Source organism: Odocoileus virginianus, chromosome 4 (assembly GCF_023699985.2).
Source record: "Odocoileus virginianus isolate 20LAN1187 ecotype Illinois chromosome 4, Ovbor_1.2, whole genome shotgun sequence".
Lineage (NCBI taxonomy): Eukaryota > Metazoa > Chordata > Mammalia > Artiodactyla > Cervidae > Odocoileus > Odocoileus virginianus.
The window spans coordinates 93,113,622-93,138,613 of NC_069677.1; the positions used below are offsets into that span (position 1 = coordinate 93,113,622).

At 40.5% G+C, this 24,992-nt stretch overlaps 1 protein-coding gene across 2 annotated transcripts in view; it reads left to right on the forward strand.

Annotated features, from left to right (window-relative positions):
* KCNH8 (potassium voltage-gated channel subfamily H member 8) overlaps positions 1–24,992 on the forward strand; it is a 444,848-nt gene that overhangs the window by 400,940 nt on the left and 18,916 nt on the right. For both annotated transcript variants that reach the window (XM_070467057.1, XM_070467059.1), the window contains 3 exons: positions 2,786–3,138; positions 5,558–5,664; positions 7,895–7,971. In XM_070467057.1, the coding sequence (XP_070323158.1) occupies positions 2,786–3,138; positions 5,558–5,664; positions 7,895–7,971 (537 nt within the window). The remainder of the gene's footprint in view (positions 1–2,785; positions 3,139–5,557; positions 5,665–7,894; positions 7,972–24,992) is intronic.

A 24,992-nucleotide genomic window follows, 5' to 3' on the forward strand; every position in this document is an offset into this window, starting at 1 on the left:
GGCTTGACTGACTCATTTGTGAGTTTGAAATGACTACCCCAGCAAAATGTCATGAGCTCACTTCGAGATTCCTTTGACTGTGGGAATTGCCCCATGGGAGCTTTCATGAGAAAGATGAGAGGGAAATGAAGAGACAGGTCAAAGAGAAGGGAAAGAAAGATCTGTGGTTAAACTTTGTGGCCATGTACACACAGGTGAACCCAGCGGCACGAGGGAGGAGGGTGTTTCTATACGGATGGCCCAAGAAAGTAACTGGTGCTCATCCTGCACAGAGGCTGTATGTGGGGCTGATGCTTAATAATTTAATACATTTGGGTGCTGTCTGCAATAATGGTCCAGTAATTAATTCTTGGTATAAATCGCGTTGGCTGCCCGGATCACAAGATGTAGTATCTAAGCAACTGGTCCAGTGCGCCAAATCTCCATGACGAAATGGAAGTATGAAAATTAAATGAACTTGTAGAAGTACACGCATCTTATAGGTTACTAGTCAGAAGATTCTCTTAGAGCCAAGGGAGCCTCTTTGAAACAAAGGCATGATTAAATTGCCAGTGCTAATGTAAATAGAAGTCCAATCAGAGAATGTACTCACTGATCTTAATTTCTTTGATAAGTTTGCTCTGTCCTGTCTTTAGCTGGATGAGCTCACTTTTCTTTTCCACAATACTAGTGTGCAAATGTTCCTCTGCAATCCCACATGGGTCCACCTTTTGTTAAAAGCACAGAATTTTGAAATGCTGTGGGGAAAAAAAAAAACAAAATAAAGGCAAAACCATGACTACTGAATAAAGGGGCTTCCCTCATAGCTCAAATGCTAAAGAATCTGCCTGCAGTGCAGTAGACTTGGGTTTGATCCCTGGGTCAGGAAGATCCCTTGGAGAAGAAAATGGCAACCCACACCAGCATTCTCGCCTGGAGAATTCCAAGGACAGAGGAGCCTGGCGGGCTACAGTCCATGGGGTCGCAAAGAGTTGGACAAGACTGAGCAACTAAGCACATTAAATAAAGAACTAATGGCATTACATTTAAATATTAATTTAAATATTTGCATCTAGTTGGAAAGATGAGTCTTTCCCTTTCCTCAAGAAATTTTAACCCGTGAAATTAAAATACACAAAAAATCTTCCTAAGTGAACTGATCGTTTCAGTTATAAAAGCTATGGCCTCCACTGAATGGGCCCGTCAATCACTATAGATCCAAATTCATTTGGGATTCTCCAAGGAAAAAAGACTGGAGTGGTTTGCCATTTCCTTCTCCAGGGGGTCTTCCCAATCCAGGGATCGAAAGTGGGTCATCTCCTGCGTTGTAGGCAGACTGTTTACCAGCTAAGCCACCAGGGAAACCCATATATACATACATACATATACATATATATTTGATTATAGCTATTATAGTAAAATTCACATACCAATGACCCAAGTGTTTATTAAGATGAAGTAATAACCATGACAGCTCATGACATTTGAATAGTGCTCTTAGATGTTTACTGTTTATTTTATTTTTATTAAAAATTGTTGATAAGAAAGTATACAAGATACTGAGGCACAGGACAATGAACGGACCTTTTGGAGTAGGGAAGCCATGCCTGGGGCAGAAGAAACGCAGACTCTTCCAGCAAATCTGCTGAGGGCCACCAGCTTGGCCTTTGCAGCCTGGCCTGCCTGCCCCTTCATCAGTTCCTCTGTCCTTGCCCACGCTCTCCTTAGCTTCTTCTAAGCCTGCGAGGCTGAATGGTCCCAGGCAAGGCTCTACGTAGGGTTTGGCAAGACCAGCTCCTTCCTTTCCCAAGGCCCTTTACAGGAAGCAGATCACAGCATTTGCTGTACTTCCCACCACCTGACTTGTGGGAACCAGGAAAACCGAGGAAACTTCTCATCTTCTTCCATCTATGATACAAAATAGGAAAAAGCTTTCTTCTCCATGATAATATAATTTTGCTGGTTGATCGCCACATGAAGTTCCACTGAGGACCTTGTAGCTTTAAAATATCAAGGCCCAATTATGCTAAGTGAAATCAGTCAGACAGAAGAAAAGACAAAAACTGTATGAGATCATTTACACGTTGAAGTATCTAAAAAATACAACAGGCTAATGGCTGTAAGCCAGAAGAAGCAGACTGGCAGCCACAGAAAACAAACTGCTGGTTACCAGCGCTGGGGGGGGAGGGCAAATTTCAGGGTGGGGGGGCTGGGGTGCAGACTATTGCGTATCAAATAAGCTACAGGGTATATTGCACAACATGAGGAATGTAGGCAATACTTTATAGTAACTGTAAGTGGAGTATAGCCTGTAAAAAGTGTGAATCATATTGTATATCTGTGAATTACATGATACAATTTTATATAATATCAACCATAATTCAATAAAATAAAATGATAAGGATACATGAAATTAGTTAGTTAATTAAACTATCAAGGCCCAAGACTTCTCAGTAAAATTGAAAATGTCTTATTCCTAAAAGCGTGCCATCATATACTGTTATAAATGACAGGCTGATGAAAAGCCTGATGCAAACCTAGTAAAACGCACCTTTCGCATAGCTCCCACTAAGAAGGTTTAAAAGACCAAACAAGCAAAGCCCAGGAAAGCAGAGAGAACAAACCTAGCAGAGATCAGAAACTGGGAGGCTTTGCACACCTGAGTAAGCGAAAGCCGAGTCTGTGAAGTCTTCCGTTTTAAAGTCTCTTGGGGAGCTGACTGCTCAGATGGGAGTTGCTGGTGAATGGTGCGTGCCTCTGAAAAGCTCTTCACGTCTGTCCTCATCTGTGTCGCCCTCTGGTTCAGTCGGAGCCCAAGGGAAATGGCAGCATCAAGAAGAGACTGCCGTCCATCGTGGAAGACGAGGAGGAGGAGGACTTGGGGGAGGAGACAGCCTCCCTGTCCCCCGTCTGCACCAGGGGACCCGCCTCTTCTCGCAGCAAGCGGCCTGGAGGCGGCAAGAGCTACCTCGGCTTGAGCTTGAAGCAGCTGGCCTCGGGGACCGTGCCGTTTCATTCACCTATCAGAGTCTCCAGTTCAAACTCCCCCAAAACCAAACAGGAGACGGATGCCCCAAACCACGGCAAAAGCAAAGAGAAGAACTTGAAACTGCAGCTTTCAACCTTGAACAGTGCTGGACCCCCAGACCTCAGTCCAAGGTAAGAGCTTACCTCATAGAATCCTCTCCGGTGGAGATGGCTGCCTTTGCCCCTCGCTGGCATCTGGCTAGAAAATGACTCAGCCTTCTGGGCCTTTCTACCATGAAAGTCCCGAGCCTGGAGGCTTCAGCGTTCCTAAATTTTTCTGTGCAATTTTTGACTCTATAGTGAAGTGTGGGCAGAATGAGAATAAATCATGTTAGTCATATTCTCAACAGGGTCCATTAAATGTTCCCAATTCCTTCTCTTCTCCATTTGTTCATTTAGCTCTACCTACTTTATATAGGAGCGGGTTGCCATTAACGCCTCCAGGGGATCTTCCCAGTGCAGGGACTGAACCCACGTCTCCTGTGACGTCTGCACTGGCAGGTGGATTGAGCCAGTCTGCCAACGAACCACCTGGGAAGCCCCAACTGTGTACACGCTTTTATAGATGCATATTTCTACATTGTAATTTTATAATTTATAAATTTCTAATAAAAATGAAAGAGAGGAAATGAAGGTTATATCATTATCCCTTGATATCTGAAACTTTACCAACAGTTTCACAGAGCACTCAGTGGAAATGATAGAGAAAATTAAGTGCTGCTCCTCATTCCCCATAGTATTTGCTTCATTATTGTGAATAACTGAAGCTTGATTTTACTCCCAGCCTCTTCAGTAGGTAATATGGGATGCTTCTATTTTTAATTTAAAACATTCACTTTAGGATCCACTAAAGATGATTGAGACAGTAAAAATTCCTGACTCAGAAAACGTGAAAGGGGTAGACTATGGGGCAAAGCAGCTAATTAAAAAGTAGACGTAAGAAAAAAGCATATTGAATGATTTCTATTCCCATTTACTCGGCTGGGTAATTTTGCATTTACTGTTATGGTTAGTCTTTTCAGGAATCTTATAAAGTAGTTCATAGTACCTCAGCTATAAACTTATAAGAAGTGTATTTTGAAGGTTAAATAGTTTGTCTAAAATTTCAGAAATTTGAGTTCTGAAATATAGATTCAAAGTCTGTTTTTCTGTTCATAAGGCAAGAGATCTTTCTGGTATACTATATATTGGTTACTCACTTGAAGAATACACTTTATCCATTTAGAGAAAATAGTAAGGAAAAAATAAGCAAAGCAGGCTTAGTGAAAAGTAGATGGATATTAAATGTTCAGGAATTCAGTTGGAGATGGCAATTTGAAAACTCAGCTTAACTGTTCTTTCTCTAAAATGAAAAAATAATAAATTTTAAATAGGGGGAAAATGTGTCAGAGCTGGAAAATAAAGGTTCATGTACAACTGATTCTACACTTATGAAAAAAATGTTTTATTTTATATACAGAAATATTTTGAGAACATGGCAAAATGATAATGATAATTGTGCATGACAGATGATTTTTCTTTTGAGATTTTGATTGCATGTTTACATTTTCTACAATAAATTAATCTTTTTAAAAAAATTATGAGCAGGTTAGATATTCACCAAGGAAAGAAGATTAGCTAGAGTCCTAGTAGTCATTTAAGTACAATTCTTCAGCTGTCACTTCAGAGTTTCAAGTCTAGAGTGAAGTGATCATTAGGTTAAAACACTTTAATTCTGGATAGAACAGTAAATTAATATAAATTTAGATAAGAGGACCGGAGAAGGCAATGGCACCCCACTCCAGCACTCTTGCCTGGAAAATCCCATGGACCGAGGAGCCTGGTGGGCTTCAGTCCATGGGGTCGCTAAGAGTCAGACACGACTGAGCGACTTCACTTTCACTTTTCACTCTCATGCATTGGAGAAGAAATGGCAACCCACTCCAGTGTTCTTGCCTGAAGAATCCCAGGGACGGGGGAGCCTGGTGGGCTGCCGTCTATGGGGTCACACAGACCCAGACACAACTGAAGTGACTTAGCAGCAGCAGCAGCAGATAAGAGGACTTCTGTAGCTAAGGTTTTGAATCTGAGAATAAATAAGAATCTAAAATCTATAGAATTGCTATTCAATAGAAATATAACACGAGATAAAATTGTGAGACACACAAGCATTTCTAATCATTCCAGTAGCCACATCTTTGGAAAGTAAACACACATGTGCACACTTGTGAAATTATTTAATAATAATTCAATGATATGTTTTATTTGATTTGAGATGCCTCAGATATTAGCATTTCAGATGTAAACAGTATAAAAAATTACTAGTTAAATAGCATAATGTTTTTACGAAAATCTTCAAAGTCCGGTGTGTGTTTTATACTTGCAGCACATCTCATTTTCACACTGCCGGCGCTCAGCGGCTGTGGAAGGCTAATGGCTACCACGTTGGGTGGCACACCTCTAGAGTGTCTAGAATTTAGAAATTTAACACAAGATTTTTTAACTTTTCTAGAAGTAACTGTGACCCATGAACATAAATGCACAACTCGCCAATCCTCATTATCTTAAACAGGATTGTTGATGGAATTGAAGATGGAAACAGCAGTGAAGAGGGCCAGACTTTTGACTTTGGCTCTGAGCGAATCAGACCAGAACCCAGAATTTCTCCTCCTCTTGGAGGTAAGCTCTATATTTAGTCTTTTCTCAAAGGGTGATATTCTTTGTAATTTGTAATATTTGGCTCTTCGAATCAGGTGGCCAAAGTATTGGAGCTTCAGCATCAGTCCTTCCAGTGAATGTTCAGGGCTGATTTCCTTTAGGATGGACTGGTTGGATCTCCTTGCAGTCCAAGGCTCTCCAGAGTCTTTTCCAGCACCACGACTTGAAAGCATCAGTTCTTTGGCTCTCCTCCGTGGTCTGACTCTCCTGAACATAGGCAACCCCAACAGTCACGAGATGTAAGGCTGAGAGTCCCCTGCCCACTCCCTCCTCCCCTTCCCACCTGGCTCTGATGTCCTTGTGTCAGGATCTCCTGCTAATGAGCAAGTCCTTCCATGGCCAAAGCCAAGCCCAAGAAAGACTTCTGAGTGTACAGTCCTGGGGGGAATGTGTCTCCATTTGGTAGAATGCCAGTCTTCTATCTCAGTCAGCACCTCTTCCAGGCACTGATCATCTCCTGGGGAGACAGGTGGGTGAGACCCCCTAGTAGGATGACAGTGGGGTAGGGAAGGTGAGGAGAGGAATGCAGATGGCAGTCAGCAGTTCTTATGCATTCATGTAGTGGATTTTCATGTGCTGATACCACTCTGCTTGGAGCAAGAGGCACAGAAATATAGCTCTGGTCAAACAGGTGTGAGTCTTTGCTGTGGAAGCTGGTGGTGGTCCCACCTGGGAGTTCTCCTTGTTGGGTCATAGGACGTCACCATGACTGCCCACCTGATATTCCTGGTCCCGCCACCTTCCACCCTCCTCCTCTCCCTTTCCCAGCGTTCACACTGACACTCACTCATCCGTTCAAGCAACAAGCATGCTTGACTCTGCCTTCTACGTGTCTCTCATTTCTGTCTGAGACTTTCTGTCCTTTCTGCCACTACCCTTTCCCCGCCTCATTCATCTCTTGCCTGCTTTGCTGCCAAAGTCTCTTTTCTGCTTTCACTCTGTTCTCCAAAAGAGTGGACAATTTTTTAAAAATATAAATGTATTCTTATTATTGTATTCCTATGCTTAAAATCCTGAGATGGACTCCCATTGCCTTTAGTATGAAATTCAAGCCTGTTGCCTAATTGCTTTTTGAATGTTTCTTTTCTCTGCTAGACTCACAGTTCCAGGAGGGTCAATATATTTCCTTTATTTCTGTCTCCTCGAAAGGGGAACTTCCCTGATAGCTCAGCTGGTAAAGAATCCGCCTGCAATGCAGGAGATCTGAGTTCGATCTTTGGGTTGGGAAGATCCCCTGGAGAAAGGAAAGTCTACGCACTCCAGCATTCTGGCCTAGAGAATTCCATACACTGTATAGTCCATGAGGTTGCAAAGAGTCAGACATGACTGAGCGACTTTCACTTCACTTCACCTCCAAAGGAGGTCTAGCCTACTGTAAGTGACCTTGTATTATTCATTGAATGAATAGATTAACTTTGCAAAATGCCTCTGTAAAAGGAGCTTTTACTACTCTGCCACTTCAGATTGTTTTGAACAACTTTTTTTTCCTCCCACAAATAAATTCTCTGTGCTTAGTTGACCAGAATTAGGATATTAAGATAGTCATATCATGATATTTATACTGACAGATAGTACAGGTATAGATGTCTCTATATATCAAATCCTTTCCACTCTAGCTAGCAATGACTCATCTGTGCTTCTGCTCCTAACAGATATGAATAGCTTTGTAAAAGTACTGTAGAGAAAAGGTGGCGATAAGAGAACCAGGAAATGGGAGAATTACCTTTTAGTGCAACAGAAGAGACAGAAATCTGCAGTGGAGAGGAGCACCTTTAATAGAGGTGGGAAGAAAATGCTCTCATGGACCCAGGAGTCAAAATTTGGGAAGGAAAGAGAGGAGGAAAAGAGCGCTCCCTTTCCATGGCTTGGAGGACGCTGGCTGCGATATATTTTTTGGCAAACAGTCAAAGAAGAGAACGAGAGCCCTTTGGCCGCATGGTAGTGATAGTGTTGAGGAGACAGGGCATTTGGCCGTGGACACACCCAGTAAGTGTGGTCACAGTCCCCGCCATGCTGCGGGCCCGGTTCCAAAGAGTCCATCCGGTGCCATCCAGAGGCACACCGGGGAGCCAGAACTGACGGTTACGCGTCTCAGGCAAGGTAGCCTGGGCTTCCTTCCCGGTCCGGTCGCCCCAGTCCTCAGACATGAGGCGTATTCCTAAGGGCTCATTCTCTGTGTGTCACTTTCCAGACCCAGAGGTTGGAGCTGCTGTCCTCTTCATCAAGGCGGAGGAGACGAAGCAGCAAATAAACAGGCTCAACAGCGAGGTACGGGGCTTTTCTTTCTCTGCTCAGGCTGGGGTGGTAAGGGGCTAGAGCGCCCAGGCACCCGCAGAGGCGGTGTGATAGAGTCGAGGCAGACATGCGCTCTCGTGGCTAGCGACAAGTGTGGATGGATTCCCACTCGACCTGATGTGAGTATCATCATAACTTAACTTAACTTAACTTAACATAACTTAACATAGCATAACTTCTCTCAAGCTCTGCCTTGCCATAACAAGGAGATAGCAGTTATACCTACCTTACGGCCCATCTCTGAAGTTAAATGGGATCATCTAGCTAAATCATTTAACATACAGGAAGCATTAAGTGCTAATTTCTCTAATTAATGTCATAAATGTATTGATATTTGGTTTCATTCGTGCTTTTTTAAATATACTTTGACTTTTAATGAGTTAAAGCAAGATCATTCGTCCAGAGATGAATCAGAAGTAATGAATCAGAGTGATCCAGTGGCCTGAAGCTGTTCTTTTCTCTAGCCTGCATTTGCTGTATAACTGAGCAATTTAGCTCTCTGGATCTTACCATCTCTTTGTATAAAATAAGGTAATTATAAAAACAATTTTATTGTGCTATACTGTACATCTCATAAAAGACACTCATTTGAAATGAGCACAATTTAATAATTTTTAGTAGCTTTATTGAGTGGTTCAACCATGCTCATGTGAGTTTTAGAATATTTTTATCACCCTAACAAGATCTCCCACACCCAATCCTGATTAATTCCTGTTCCCATATCCAGTCCTGGGCAACCACTTGTCTACTTGCTGTTTCTATAAGTTTGTCTTTTCTGGATATTTCATACAAAAAGAGAAGGTAATTTCTGAATCACTCTGTTCATTTGGGCGCCCCCCCCCCCAATATAATTAATTGTTTTAAAAAAGATTTTGAGACAATGACTTGCATGCAGATACTTTCTCTGGGAGGTCCTCTGGGAAGCAAGAGGGAGGAGTAGAGGAATAAGACAGGAAAGAAAGGAAGGCGAGTGAATGGGGGCGTGAATGAGACGATTAACTCTGAAGGCAGTTGGGGCTCCATTCTGCTGGGGTGCGGGGCGCTGGGAGCTTGTGTAGGGCACCTCGGAATCGTTCTTCCGTGAGACAAGAGAAGAGATGGCTTCTGAGGGGTTACCTGCAGGCTTAGCTGCCCGAGAGACTAGAAAGATCCTTCAAATAGGGAAATGCAGGAAGACCCAACTGTTTGTGACGACCTTCAGGATACACCTAGGTCAAGTGCCGCGAGCAGGCACAGGTAGGTAATAGGGCCGAGGTGGTAGATGCTCTGATGAGATCTCGGCAGGAAATGTAGCCAGCTGATGATGTGGATGAGATCTGAGAAAAATGAAATTCATATAAACGTCACTGGTTTCCAGTTTTCCGTAACAGCGGAGAACTGGGCATCTTGTCACGACGTGCAGAGGCTTCTGTTCCCCTTTGCTCCGCCAGCTCAGGGAGGATGCGTGTCTCACTGCGCTCTGTCCTGCGTCTGCGCTCTCTGGAGCTGAGAGTGTTGCCACCAGGAACGAAGAGGCCAAAGTGCAGACTAACAAGTGAGGGACAGAAACACTCGCTGGCTTGGAACTCCTGTAGCTGTAAGGACTTGTCCGTATGTGGGGTCACCCCCAAAGCCTCTTTTTGAAAATACACCAAAAGAGCAAAAGCTGGACATCAACGTTGTGTGTGTGTGTGTGTGTGTGTGTTTGGTTTAAGAGCACTTTATTGTTGTGGAGCTTTTTTTGATTGGCGGGGTTTTTTTGTTTGTTTGTTTGAACATCAACTTTTTGTGAAACAATTTCCTTTAAAATATTGTCATCAGATAAAATCACCTATCAAATTATTTTCTCTCACATTTGAGGAGATTATCTAGTGGCTGTAAGAATGGACTGACCAATATCTTAGCTCAGCTACCGAAGTTAGTGACTAGTTTGGGGAAAAAATGTGTATCTTCACCTTTTGGAATATTGATAATTTTTCCAAGTTACAGCTGAAAATCCATACAGTATATGCCTTTCCTTTCAGAATGTGAGTCAATGATAAATGCATTAAAACATATGACCATTTGGAAAACAAAATATTTCCCCTGTGTGATTCTACATTCATGACTGCTTTTCTAGTGAAATGACATAAATCTTGTTGTCTTGTCATATACTGAAGTTAAAAGGTAAAAGGGCAAGATAAGTGTCAGTGATCCGATTATTCCTTCCCTAAAGAATTAGTTTTTCCTTAGTTGAAAATATCTGATTTCTTCATAGTTGAAGTGTAAGTAAAAAAAAAAAAAAAAATCTTACTTTTCACACATAATTTGTACATAGTCTTGACCTTTAGGTAGTACATTAAAACTCACTAAGACAGATAGGATTAAAATACGAACTGACTTCAAACTGTAAAATTAAGTAATGTTTATATAGCCAAAAAAAAATTCTGTCTTTCAAAGGCCAAGACTGATTTTTCCGTTTCACCTACTTCTTGCTACTAACATATGTGATCATTTGATTGCTCTGTTCTTTCTTTATTCTATTCTTTTGGTTAGGAGTAAGCAGGAAAAGAATTAATAATAAATGGTAGGAGGCACTGCATGACAATAACTCTGCAACCCAAAGGGGACCCCCTTAATCTAGGTGAGGCATATTTGACACTGCGTAACCCAGAAGGCATTGTGCAATCCCTATTCTGATATTTGCTCAAACAGTTCAGATATAAAGAAATTGTTCATTGATGTGTAGAGTTCATAATCAGCTGACTAAATACAGTACTAAAATAAGGAAAGGAAAAGTGTTGGTAACAACCTACATTCACAGAACCGTTTAGAGAGCTTAGGAGATGTAGGACAGCTGCTGCTGTTTGAATGCTTTTGAAAACATTGCCATTGCTTTGCAGCGGTGAAATGGTGACATGCTAAGAAAATTGTTTAAAAATAACAACAAAACATCGTGGCGGGTGGCAAGGGCTGTGCCAGTCGAATGCTCCACTTGTGAAAAGGTTTGTAGGTAAGGATCAGAGGGTTTCCTCATCTCTGAAATCTGGGTGACCCAGAAAGACTCCACAGCCAGGCCTACCAAGAGAAGCTGCATGCCCCACCCCAGCAGAGATAATGCATCGAACACAACGGAGAGAAAGGGGGAAAGTTTGGAGTGAGGACGGTACCTAGATCCCTATTCATGGACTAGCTCTGTGACTTCAGCAAAGTGTTCACCTTCCCTACATTCAGATATGTCGTCTATTAAATATTAATAATACAATCTGTCAGAGAGGAGTGTTGCAGGGGCTTCAGACTCTGTGCAAACAAACACGGTGTCTTCCTTTACTAAGTGGGCAAGTGATCATTCCTTCCTCGTGCAAGGTCATGCTTCTCGTCAACAAATGTGACTCAAGTTAGACCCCCACGCTACCCAGCAGTGCCGCATGCAGAGTGATAGCAGAATCCGTCAGTGCTGATGGAACCAAATGAAATGAATTAAGGGAAACATACTTGATTATGAAAATTACTGCTTTCACCTGGGATTTCCTTTTGCTATGAAGATGTTCACTGTCAAATTAGTATAGAAAGTGATAGGGCAAAAAAATGTTATGTTTCACTGCATCTTACTTTAGCTGAACAGTTTGAGGTAATGGTGTCACTGATTTACTGTAAGGAACACTTACTCTGTAACACTTACAGATTGAAGGGCAAAGAGAGCCAGTATGCCAGTTAATAATGCTTGACCGTTACTTGACATTACACTAAACATATAAACAGCAAAATGATGGTAAAACTAGGCAGAAAACAACCTGCCAAACTTACCAGGAAGATGACCGACCACAGTCAAATCTTCGTTTGCAAAGTGAGAAAATATGGTGACCTGTTAAATCATCCTTAGCAGAGTGCAGCTTAGCTAGAATGTTCTACTCGCCACTTTTAGCATTTTTCTTATAAGTACATAAAGGAATCAGTTAATACTGGGCCATTTTAAGGCAACTTGAGCTTTAACTAAATTAAGAAGAATGAAATATATACATGCCTAAACAAAAGAAACTTTATTTTGGGGGGGGCTCCAAAATCACTGCAGATGGTGACTGCAGCCATGAAATTAAAAGACACTTGCTCCTTGGAAGAAAAGCTATGATCAACCTAGACAGCATAGTAAAAAGCAGAGACATTACTTTGTGAACAAAGGTCCGTCTAGTCAAGGCTATGGTTTTTCCAGTAGTCATGTATGGATGAGAGAGTTGGAGTATAAAGAAAGCTGAGTGCCAAAGAATTGATGCTTTTGAACTGTGGTGTTGGAAAAGACTCTTGAGAGTCCCTTGGACTGCAAGGAGATCCAACCATTCCATCCTAAAGGAGATCAGTCCTGGGTGTTCATTGAAAGGACTGATGTTGAAGCTGAAACTCTAATACTTTGGCCACCTGATGTGAAGAGCTGACTCATTTGAAAAGACCCTAAAGCTGGGAAAGATTGAAGGCAGGAGGAGAAGGGGACAACAGAGGATGAGATGGTTGGATGTTGTCACCGACTCAATGGACATGAGTTTGGGTAAACTCTGGGAGTTGGTGATGGACAGGGAGGCCTGGCGTGCTGTGGTTCATGGGATCGCAAAGAGTCGGACACGACTGAGCAACTGAACTGAGCTGAAACAAAAAAAAGTGAGCTTTGTAGAAACAACAATTTATATTGACATTTTTGAGACAGAAGTCTGGCTTCTCATACTTTTTCTTAACTCCAGATTTGAAACAAGTTGATTGAGAGATGATTAACATGTCATAGAATTCATCCACTTAAAGTTACAACCTAAGACGTCCCTGGCAGTCCATGCTTCCACTTCAGGGGGCAAAGGTTCAGTCCCTGGTGGAGAACTGGGATCCTGCATGCTGTGCAGTGTGGCCTAAATTAATTAACTAATTAAAGTGTAAAACACAAGGCCTTTTAGTATATTCCTGGACTCGTGCATGCATCACCATAATAAATTTTCGCACATTTCGTTACCCCACAAAGAAAGTTTGCCACACAGCCAACACTAGTGGCTCCCCACCCCTCAGCCCCATGCAACCGCTGATCCACACTCCGCACCTACACATTCACCTACTCTGGACATTTCAGATAAGTGGAATTGTACAATATGGCCCCTTGTGACTGGCTCTTTTCATTGAGCGTGTTTTTGCTGTTTTCATCTCACGTTGTGGCATGCCAGTACTTTATTCCTTTTTATTGCCAAATAATAGGTTTAATTATATAGATATTCCACATTTTATTTATTCATTCATCACTAGATGGGCATTTGTGGTATGCCCACTCTTTGGCAATAAGAATAATGCTGCTATGAACATTCATAAAACACTCAGAAAAAGTTTCGTGTGGACTTTAAAAGAAAAGCATGTGCGAAAGGATTTTATTGCTCTCTGTCCGCCCTGAGTGATTTCAGCCAGGTACAGATGGCCATCACAGTGTGATGGGTAGTCCTTTGAATATGTATTCTATTTTTATTTTTAATTGGAGGATAGTTGCTTCACAACGCTGCCCTAGCTTCTGCTGTACAAGAACACGAGTCAGCCTTAAGGCATCATGCATCCCCTGCTCCCGGGGCCATCTCCCACGCCCCATCTCCCCCATCCCGTCATCACAGAGCACCCGGCAGAGCTCCCTGGGCTCAGAGCAGCTTCTCACTAGCATCTGTTCCCCACGTGGTCGTGTGTGGATGTCAGGGCTCCTCTCTGAGTGCACGCCCCCCCCCCAGCTGTGCCCGCGAGCCCATCCTCCACATCTGCGCCTCTGTGCCTGTCCTGCAAATAGGTTCCTCAGTGCCGCTTTCCTAGATTCCGTGTGTATGTGTTAACAGACGACAGTTTTCTCTCTCTGACTTTGTGTGCACAGTTTTAGTTTCTCTTGGGTAAGGAAGAATTGCTGGTAACTCTGTGTAACATTTGAGCAACTGCCAGACTTCCCCAGAGCGGCAGACATACTGTGCGTTTAGCAGCGTATGTAGATTCCAAGCTCTCCAGGCGCTCACAACAATTTTTATTTATCTGATTTTCTTTTATTATGACCATTCTTGTGTGTGTGAGGTGGGATCTCCTGTGGTTTTCAACTGCGTTTCCCTGAGAGCTAATAATGTGGAGCATATTTTCATGTGCTTCCTGGCCATTTGCATGGATTTGGAGACTGTCAGCTTATATCCTCTCCCCATTTTAATACTAGTTTGTCTATTTATTATTGAGTTGGGAGTGTTCTTTATATATTCTAGATAACAAGTTATGATGTACTGTTTTCTTCTCGCATTCTTCAAGTTGTCCTTTCGTTTTCTTAACGTTTTACTACAAAGCACAAAGTATTAATTTTGGTGATATCCATTTTATCTGGATTTTTTTTTTTTTTATTTTGCTCTTTGTGATTTTGAGGTAATGTCTAAGAAACCATTGCCTATTCCAGGGTCATGAAGATTTATTCCTCTGTTTTCTTCTAAGCGTTTTATAGTGTGAGCTCTTCCATTTAGGTCTTTGATCTGTTTTGAGTTAATTTTTGTATATGGTGTGTGTGTGTGTGTGTGTGTTAAGTCGCTTCAGTCGTGTCTGACTCTTTCTGACCCCATGGACTATAGCTCGCCAGGCTCCTCTGTCCATGGGATTCTCCAGGCAAGAATACTGGACTGGGTTGCATTTCTTTCTCCATGTGGTTGATGAGTGGACTGAATTTTATTTAATTTTTTGTATGTGGATGTCCAGTTGTCACATCACCATTTGTAAAAAACACTGTTTTGCCCCCCCATTGAATCATCTTAGCACACCTATGAGACACTTACCATTGATATTAGCATTTATTTCTGGACTCTCAATTCTATTCTACTGATCTATATGTCTATACATATCTTTTAAAATTTCTTCCAACAGTATTTTAATTTTTCAACAGTAGTTCTTAGTGTACAAATATCCTTGGTTAAATGTATTCCTAAGAGTTCTGTTATTTTTGATGCTATTGTTAATAAAATTGTTTTCTGAACTTATTTTGGGGTTGCTCACTCACAGTGTACAGAAATACACCTGATTTTTCCATGCTTATCTTGTGTCCTCCAACTTTACCAAGCTTTTTAAGTAGTTCTAATAATTTATGGGTGAATTTTTTAGAAAACTTTTATATAATATCATGCCTTCTAGAAATAGAGATGCTTTTATTTCTTCCTTCCTACTTTAAATACCTTATATTAACTTTTCTTCCCTAATTGCCTTGCCTAGAACTCCCAGTGCAACACTGAATAGGAATGGAAAGAAATATCCCTGTCTTGTGCCTTCTCTTGAGAAGGAACTCTTTCAGTCTGTCACCATTGAATATGACATTAATTGTCAGTTTTTCGTAAGTTCCCTTTTTCATGTTGAGGAAGTACCTTTGTGTTCCTGATTTGTTGCGTGTCTTTATTGCACTGTTAAATCTTGTCAAATGCTTTTTCTTGCACCTATTGCATGATAATGTGTTAGCTTGGTTTTGTTCTTTCTTCTACTGAGATGGTGTATTACATTAATTAATGGTTTGAGGATGCTACAGTAACCTTGCATTCCTAAAATAAATCCCTCTAGCCATGGTGTAGAATCCCTTTTATATATTTCTGGATTCAATTTACCAGTATTTTGCTGAGAATTTTTGCTATCTACACTCATAACATATTTGTCTGCAGTTTTCTTTTTTCTGTGATATCTTTGTCTAGTTTTTCTGTCAGAGTAATATTGGTCTCATAGAACAGGTTGGGAAATATTCGCACCTGTTCTATGTGTTTGGAGTTCGTGAAGAATTTCTATTAATCTTAAAGATTTGGTATAAGTCGCCAGTGAAGCCATCTGATCCTGCACTCTTCTTTGTGGAGTGTTTCGATTGCTAATTTAATCACTTCACTTCTATCTCCATTTAGATATTCTATTTCTTCTTGAGTTAGTTTTCATAGTTTGTGTCCTAAAATTTGTTTAATTCACCTAAGTTATCTAATTTGTTGGCCTATGATGGTCAAAGTAGTTCCTTATGATTCTTTTCATTTCTGTAATGTTGGTGGTAGTGTCTCTTCTTTCATTCCTGATTTTAGTAATTTCAGTCATCTCGTTTTTTATCTAGATGAGGCTCTGTCAATTTTGTTGATTTTTTTTTAAACTTTTGCTTTTGATCATTTTTCTTCATTTCTGTTCTCTATTTTTATTGTTTTCTGCTCTCATCCTTGTTATTTCCTTCTTTCTGCTTTCTTTGAATTTAGTTTGTTCTTTTTCCAGGGCCTTAATATGGAAGTTGATGTTAGATCTTTCTTATTTTTTGATAGGCATTACTATAAATTTATCCCTAAGCACTGCTTAACTACACCCCATAAACTTTAGTATGTTCTCATTTTCATTTATGTCAAATTATTTTTAAATTTCTCCTGTGATTTATTTTTTGATCCATTTGTTATTTAGTAATGTGTGATTTAATGTCCATGTGCTTGAGAATTCTCTACTTTTCTTTATTTCATTCTTATTTCATTCTAACTGGAAAAGACACTTTCTATTATTTTAATCCTGTTAAGTTTATTTAGGTTTCTTTAATGACATAGCACATGGTCTTACATGGAGAATATTCTGTTTGTGCTTGAGAAGACTGTGTATTATACTGTTGTTGGGTGAATATTCTAGATATCTATTAGGTCTGTGACTATAGGTCTGTTATGTTCAAGTTTTCCATTTCTTTATTGATCTGCCTAATTGTTCTATTTATTATTAAAAGTTAGATACTGTAATCTGTAACTATTATTACTGATTGTCTATTTCTTCCTTCAATTCTGATTTTTTTGCTTCATGTGTTTAATGCTCTGTTATTAGAAATATATATACATAATTTTTATAATTTCCTATAAAGTTGACCACGTGTCTTACAAAACACTTCTTCTTTATCTCTAATAAAAAAGATTTTTAATCTGTTTTATCTGACATTAATATAGCTTTTCCAGCTTTCTTGTGGTTGTTGTTTGTATGATATTTTTCTTATCCATCTACTTTCAACCTACTTATATCTTTGAATCTAATGTGTGTCTTCTATTGACAGCTAACAAATGAATCTTGATTTTTATTCAGTCTATCAATATTTACATTTTGATTAGATGGCTTAATTCATTCATATTTACTATTATGTATATAGTTTGATTTGGTCTTCCGAGGTGGTTCAGTGCTAAAGAATCCACTTGCCAATGCAGGCAGACCCAAGAGATGCAAGTTAGATCCCCGGGTCAGGAAAGACCCCCTGGCATAGGAAACGGCAACCCACTTCAGTATTGCTGCCTGTAAAGCTCCAGAACCACCTGGCGAGCTACAGTGCATGGGGTCACAAAGAGCTGGACATGACTGAGAGAGTGAGCACAAATATAGTTTGATTTACCTCTTTTTTTTTAGTTTTTATTTTCTATTTATCTCCTGTCTACTTGTTTTCACTTACTAACTGTGGCCTTCTTATGTTATGAAATATTCGTTTTAAAAATATGTTCAAAACACTTATCATGGTTGCTAATAAAATAGAATTATGTGGAGCAAGGAGTGGAGGTTCCTCCCTTGCTTTATATATTCCAAAAGCATATATAATACTTGAACATTTTGTTCTTTTTCAGATGATTTAAAATAAAACTTAGAGAACAATTCCTCCTTGGTTAAGTACATCTGGTATATTTTACTTAAAATTAACTCATATTCTTGGAGATGCACGCTAGTCATTAGCATACTAAGACCCTGAATTCTTGCAGTAAAGAAACTACCTTATCAATAGTTTATCTTTAGCCTGTATTGACGAAGTGCATTTGCGTATGGATGACTTTAACAACATAATAACTATTAACATTTTGTTGCCCATTAGTATAGCTTGGAATAAAATGGAAAGCGCTGGACTAAAGAAGAAGCCTCATTAAAATGTTATCCAAAATTCTTATCTACCATTTTTAGCTTATGCTATTCTGAGTTTGGTTTTGCCCCATTTTATGTACCAAGACTTATTCCTGTTCTTATTTCAGGTCTCTTTGTGATGCTCCCAAAACATTCTTGATTTTTGCTTTTGCTTTTGTACCTGCTTAAAGTTCAAGTAAAGTCTTTACCACTCGATTCCTGTGATGGTTTGTACCTTTCATTTGTTGTTGCTATTGTTCAATTATTAAGTCATGTCTGGCTCTGCATCACCATGGACTGTAGCCTACCAAGGACCTCTGTCCTCCACTATCTCTCAGACTTTGCTCAAATTCATGTCCTTTGAGTCAGTGATGCTGTTTAACCATCTCATCTTCTGTTGCCCTTCCCATTTTGCCTTCCTTCTTTCCCAGCATCAGAGTCTTTTCCAATGAGTTTGTTCTTAGCATCAGTTGGCTGAAGTATTGGAGCTTCAGCATCTGTACTTCCAGTGAATATTCAGGGTTGATTTTCTTTAGGATTGACTGGTTCGATCTTCTTGCAGTCCAAGGAACTCTCAGGAGTCTTTTCCAGCACGACAGTTTGAAAGCATCAATTACTTGGTGCTTATTCTTTTTTGTGGTCCAACTCTCACATCCACACATGACTATTGGAAAAGCTATAGCTTTGACTATATACACCTTTTTCAACAAAGTGATGTCTCTGCTTTTCAATAAGCTGTCTAGGTTTGTCGTAACTTTTCTTCCAAGAAGCGTCTTTTAATTTCATGGCTACAGTGATTTTGGAACCCAAAAAAGTAAAACCTGCCACTGTTTCCATTTTTCCCCATCTATTTGCCGTGAAGAGATTGATGGGACCAGATGCCATGATCTTAGTTTTTTTGAATGTTGAATTTTAAGCCAACTTTTTCACTCTCCTCTTTCACTCTCATCAAGAGGCTCTTTAGTTCCACTTTGCTTTCTGCCATTATAGTGGTGTCATCTGCATATCTGAGGTTATTGATATTTCTCTTGGCAATCTTGATTCCAGTTCGTGATTCATCCAGTCTGACATTTCACATGATGTACTCTGCATAGAAGTTAAATAAGCAGGGTGACAATAAACAGCTTTTTTGTACTCCCTTCCCAACTTTGAACCAATCAGTTATTCCATGTCCAATTCTAACTGTTGCTTCTTGACCTGTATATAGGTTTCTCAGGAGATAGACAAGGTGGTCTGGTATTTCCATTACTTTAACAGTTTTCCACAATTTGTTATCATCCACACAGTGAAAGACTTTTTAGCATATTCAGTGAAGCAGAAGTAGATGTTTTTATGGAACTCCCTTTCTTTTTCCCTGATCCAATGTATGTTGGCAATTTTGATCTCTGGTTCCTCTGCCTCTTCAAAACCCAGGCTTGTACATCAGGATGTTCTTGTGTTCACATACTGCTGAAGCATAGCTTGAAGGATTTTGAGCATAACCTTGCTAGCACTTGAAATGAGCACAAATACACAGTAATTGAAACACTCTTTGCCATTGTCCTTCTTTGGGATTGAAGTGAAAACTGACCTTGTATAGTCCTTGTTTGGGATTGGAATGAAAACTGACATTTCCCAGTCCTATGGCCACTGCTGAGTTTTCAGAATTTGTTGACATATTGATTGCAGTATTTTACAGCATCATCTTTTGGGATATGAAATAGCTCAGCTAGAATTCTGTCACCTCTACTAGCTTTGTCTGTAGTGATGCCTCCTAAGCCCCACTTGACTTCCCACTCCAGGGTGTCCGGCTGTAAGCGACACCACCGTGTTTATCCCGGTCATTAAGGCCTTTTTCTACAGTTCTGTGTATTCTTGCCACCTCTTCCTAAATCTCTTCTGCTTCTGTTAGGTCCATACTGTTTTTGTCCTTTATTGTGCTCATCTTTGCATGAAATATTCCCTTGAAACCCCCAGTTTTCTTGAAGAGATCTCTAGCCTCTCCTGTTCTATTGTTTTCCTCTATTTCTTGGCATTGTTTATTGAAGAAGGTCTTCTTACTCTCCTTGCCTTTCTCTGGGACTGTGCATTCAGTTGGGCATATCTTTCCCTTTCTCCCATATCTTTCACTTCTCTTCTTTCCTCAACTATTTGTAAAGCCTCCTCAGACAACCACTTTGCCTTCTTGTATTTCTTTTTCTTGGGGGATGGTTTTGCTCACTGCCTCCTGTACAATGTTATGAACCCCTGTCCATAGTTCTTCAGGCACTCTATCAGATCTAATCTTTTGAATCTATTCATCACCTCCACTGCATAACCATAAATGATTTGATTTAGGTCATACCTGAATGGCTTAGTGCTTTTCCCTACTTTTTCAATTCAAGGTAAATTTTGCAATAAGGAACTCATGATCTAACACACCGTTAGCTCTGTGTGTGTGCTAAGTCACTTCAGCCATGTCTGATTCTGTGCGACCCTGTGGACTGTGGCCCACCAGGCTCCTCTGGGCATAGGATTCTCCAAGAAAGATGGAGTGAGTTGCCATGCCATCCTCCAGGGGGTCTTCCTGACCCAGCAACTGAACCTGAGTGTCTCGCATCTCCTACATTGGCAGGCAGCTTCTTTACCACTAGTGCCAGCTGGGAAGCTCAGTTAGCTTGTTTTTGCTGACTGTATAGAGCTTCTCCATCTTCCGATGCAAAGAACATAATCAATCTGATTTCGATATTGCCCATCTGGTGATGTCCATGTGTAGAGTTGTCTCTTGGCTTGTTGAAAAACAAAAAGTATGTACTCTGACCAGCTGTTCTCTTGCCTAAACTCTGTTAGCTTTAGCCTGCTTCATTTTGTACTCCAAGACCAAATTTGCCTGTTATTCTGGGTATCTCTTGACTATCTACTCTTGCATTCCAATCCTCTATGATGAAAAGAACGTCTATTTTTGGTGGTAGTTCTAGAAGGTGGCATAGGTCTTCAGAGAACCAGTCACCTTCAGCTTCTTCAGCATTAATGGTTGGGGCACAGAATTGGATTACTGTGATGCTGAGTGGTTTGCATTGTAAATAAACCTAGATTATTCTGGATTTTTGAGATTGCACCCAAGTATTTGGGTGCAATTTCAGGCCCTTTTGTTAACTATGAGGGCTACTCCATTCCTTCTAAGGAATTCTTGCCCACAGTAGTACATATAGTGGTCATCTGAATTAAATTTGTCCATTCCCATCCATTTTATTAATAGTTCACTGATTCCTAAGATGTTGATGTTCACTCTTGCCATCTCCTGTTTGGCCTGTTCCCATTTACCTTGATTCATAGACCTAACATTCCAGGTTCCTATGCAATATGGTTCTTTATAACATCAGACTTTGCTTTCACTACCAGATAACATCCACAGCTGAGTGTCATCTCCACCTTGGCCCAACCATTTTCTTTTTTTCTGGAGCTGTTAGTAATTGCCACCAGCTCTTCCCCAATAGCATCTTCCAACCTGGGAGACTCATCTTCCAACCTGGGAGACTCATCTTCCAGTGTCATGTCTTTTTGTCTTTTCATACTGTCCATGGGGTTTTCCAGATAAGGGTCCTGGAGTGATTTGCCATTTCCTTCTCCGGTGGATCACGTTTTGTCAGAACTCTCTGCTCTGATCCATTCACCTTTGGTGGCCCTGGCTTATAACTTCACTGAGTTACACAAGCCCCTCAGGCATGACGAAGCTGTGATCCATGAAGGGAAGTACGTTTCATATGTTGCCCAAAGCAAGTATGTGGATAGAAGCATGTGTTAACAAAGAGTGAGAGAGAGAGGTTTTATTATAATGAATTGGCTTGTGACATTAGGAGAGATTTGAGAAGTCTATTCATAGTAACTTGGCCTCTGGCCTGTTAGAGTCCAAGCTCTTGTTGCTATGGAGACCAACAGAAAAGCATCTTCTTTTGAGACAAGGCTGTGTTTGCATCATATTTCATAATTGGATCATAGATTATGTTCTTTAAAAATAGCTATTCCAGTCATCTCCCTAGGTCCAGTATTTTCCCAAGGCTTTAAAGGATGATTTTGTAATAGTCACAAAAGCTATACATCCAATTTCAAATTGTGTTTTGTAACATCAACATCTTTTAACTTTTCTTTCCTCATTTTCAACTTACTCAAAAAAGTCTAGTAACTTTTTCTGAAATATCGAAGAGTTGCACCATTCTCAGATAGGCAGTGTCACAGAGTAAGGTATCCTAACAGACAAACTCCAAATCTCATTGGTTCACATTTATTCCTTGTTCAAGCAAGATGCCTTACACTAGTTATCGGGAGTGGACACCACTACCTGGATTATCATTGACTAGCTACCTTCCATTTGAAGAGGGGAGCAGAGATGATTATCTTGGCTCAGAAGATATACACATCATTTTTGTTTACATTTCAGTAACCAGAATCAATTCCATGGATGCAATTAATTTCAAGAGATAAAAAGTATAATCTTCTGTGATCTCTAGAAGTAACAGAAAACTGGATACTGGTAAGCACTAGTAGTATCTACCACAGCATCCAGATAGGGGACTTTCATTTCCTCTTTCCTTTTGCTTAAGTTTAGATGCCAGCATGTCCCCAATTAAACGTGTCATACAATATCCAAGTAAACAGATACAGATGTGAAATATATTCTGCTGAAAACAGAGAATCTCGGTTGTTTTCTAGGTTGTATTTGAGAACGTCACTAGCTAAGTTTTAAATTTGTGTCTCTAAATCAGTGAAGTCTCTCTCGGTGAAATAAATAGAATTGTAACAACAGGTCACTCTTTAATTAAGAGTTGCTTTATTTAGATAAACAACAGGGACCTACTGTATTCAATATCTTGTAATAACCTGTAATGGAAAAGAATCTGAAGAAATTTCATATGTATAATTTGAGTATACATATTCATATGTATATATATTCAATTATATATATTTATAATGTGTTTTACACATTATTTAATGGACTTTCCTGGTGGCTCAGATGGTAAAGCGTCTGCCTACAATGCGGGAGACCTGGAAGATCCTCCGGAGAAGGAAATAGCAACCCACTCCAATACCCTTGCCTGGAAAATGCCATGGACAGAGGAGTGTGGTGGGCTACAGTCCATGGGTCGCAAAGAGTCGGACACAACTGAGCGACTTCACTCTCACTTTCTTATAATGTGTTTACGTTAGGTATGCAGCAGTAATTTCAGGTCTACACCTTTATGCATCTATATATAACTGAATCACTTTGCTGTACATCTGGAATAAACACATTATAAACCAATAATACTTCAATTTAAAAAAGAGTTGTTTTACTACGTTTCTAGATGGCTATGAAAACCCAGGGTTCTGCCACTAATTCACATAAGAAAGCCTGCATGAGTCTATCCTGTGGCAAAATCATTCTTTAGTCTTCTGAATTAGTGTCATCATTATATCTGTTCATTGACAGCTGGTTCAACTGAAACACACTGATAGGATTGCCAGACCATCCTAAGATATAGCCGTATAGTCTCTTGTCTTCTTCATCATGATCATAAATAAATAGTAATTGACCATAAAATAAAACAGATGACCAGTGCAAGCTTGATGCATGAAGCAGGGCATCCAAAGTCAGTGCTCTGGACAACCCAGAGGGATGGGGTGGGTAGGAGGCGGGAGGGCTCAGGGTGGGCAACACATGTACAACTGTGGCTGATTCACGTTGATGTATGGGAAAAACCACCACGATATTGTGAAATAATCGTCCTCCAATTGAACTAAATAAATAATTTTTTTTTAAAAAAGCGAGACATAAGGAAAGGCTGTACATTCACTTTTTGACACAGAAAAACAAAGTCCATTTAAACTGCTGACAAAACCATTTCTTTTTCATTTTCATACATATGTCTTGCTGATATTAAAGCTGCATTTTGCGGACACAGGTTTCTAAATTGAAATATATCCAACTAATTAATGACTTAACATTTTTTGATTATTTTCCAGTCCTCAAGCATAAGCATAATGTGCATAAGTGGATTGATAGCTCTCATGAGAGTTTTACTGATAGTAAATAAGTTAATTAATTAAACAGTAAAGGATAGTGAGGCTCTCTCAAAAGGAAAAAAAAAATATGCCACTCAAAAGTTTGTCCTGTGAAGTCTGGATTTGAAATGCATGTATTTTTTGGAGATTATTTTTGTCCTCTTTGCCTGGGATTTGCCTTGTATGTGGATCTCTTCTCATCTCTGAATAGAGGGACTAGATGAATATGACATTTGTGTCCAAGTGAGACCAGTGCCACATTCCAAAGAAGCAATCTGAGATGAGTTGGACCAAGGAGCCTCTACAGAGGCATCAGTAAGGCTGTAGGGACCCACCAAGGATGGGACCGCCGCCTCCGCCCCGGCGCGATGTCAGCAGACGTTCACTGCCTCTCCTGGGTCCACGGAGCCAGGGTGGAGACCGGGTACAGACTGCTGAGGCGGGGAAGGCCCCCTCGCAGGAGCCAGGGTCTGGTTGGTGCCTCTGCGCCCAGCTCGGCCCTCAAGGAGGCCAGAGAGTCCCACGCCCGCCGCCGTCGCATCCCTCTGGGATGACGGCGTTCTCAGTGGCCAAGCCCAGCCAGAAGCCCAGGAGCCCGTGGCTGCTGACGGACATCACACAGGGTCGCTTGGAAAGTGGACCTATTCTAAGATGCAAATGGAAGTAGTTAGTAAAATGAGTTACTATGTATACAAGCAAGTACAGAAACGTTCTGTGGAAGCTAACGTTCATCCACCAGGAAGCAGCCAGTTGGTGGTGGCTAGTTATTAGCTGACCACTAACAGGGTTTCAGAGTTACTGGTTGTTTTTAAAAAATGGATATAAGTGTTTGACCCCATATCTCCTAAAGTCTGTAAGTTGACGTAATCTTTCAAAAATGTTTAGCTCTGCCATTTTTCATTCATCAGTAGGAGAATTAAGTTCAGTAATTAATCTGGTCCAACAGCTATGACTAATGTTGGAGTATTTCTTCTAGGATCTTAGAGTTGGGAGGGACTGGAGAGGCCCTTTTCTTTATTATTCTCTCCCTGAATTCATGAATTTTCCCTTTTTAAAAGTGAGAAGACCTCAGATCTTTCGACAGGCTCCAATCCCTTTAGTATTCATTCTCCCTCCAGTCTCCTGTGGATTTCCTTGAGTCCCACTTCCTAAGTCCTTCTTCT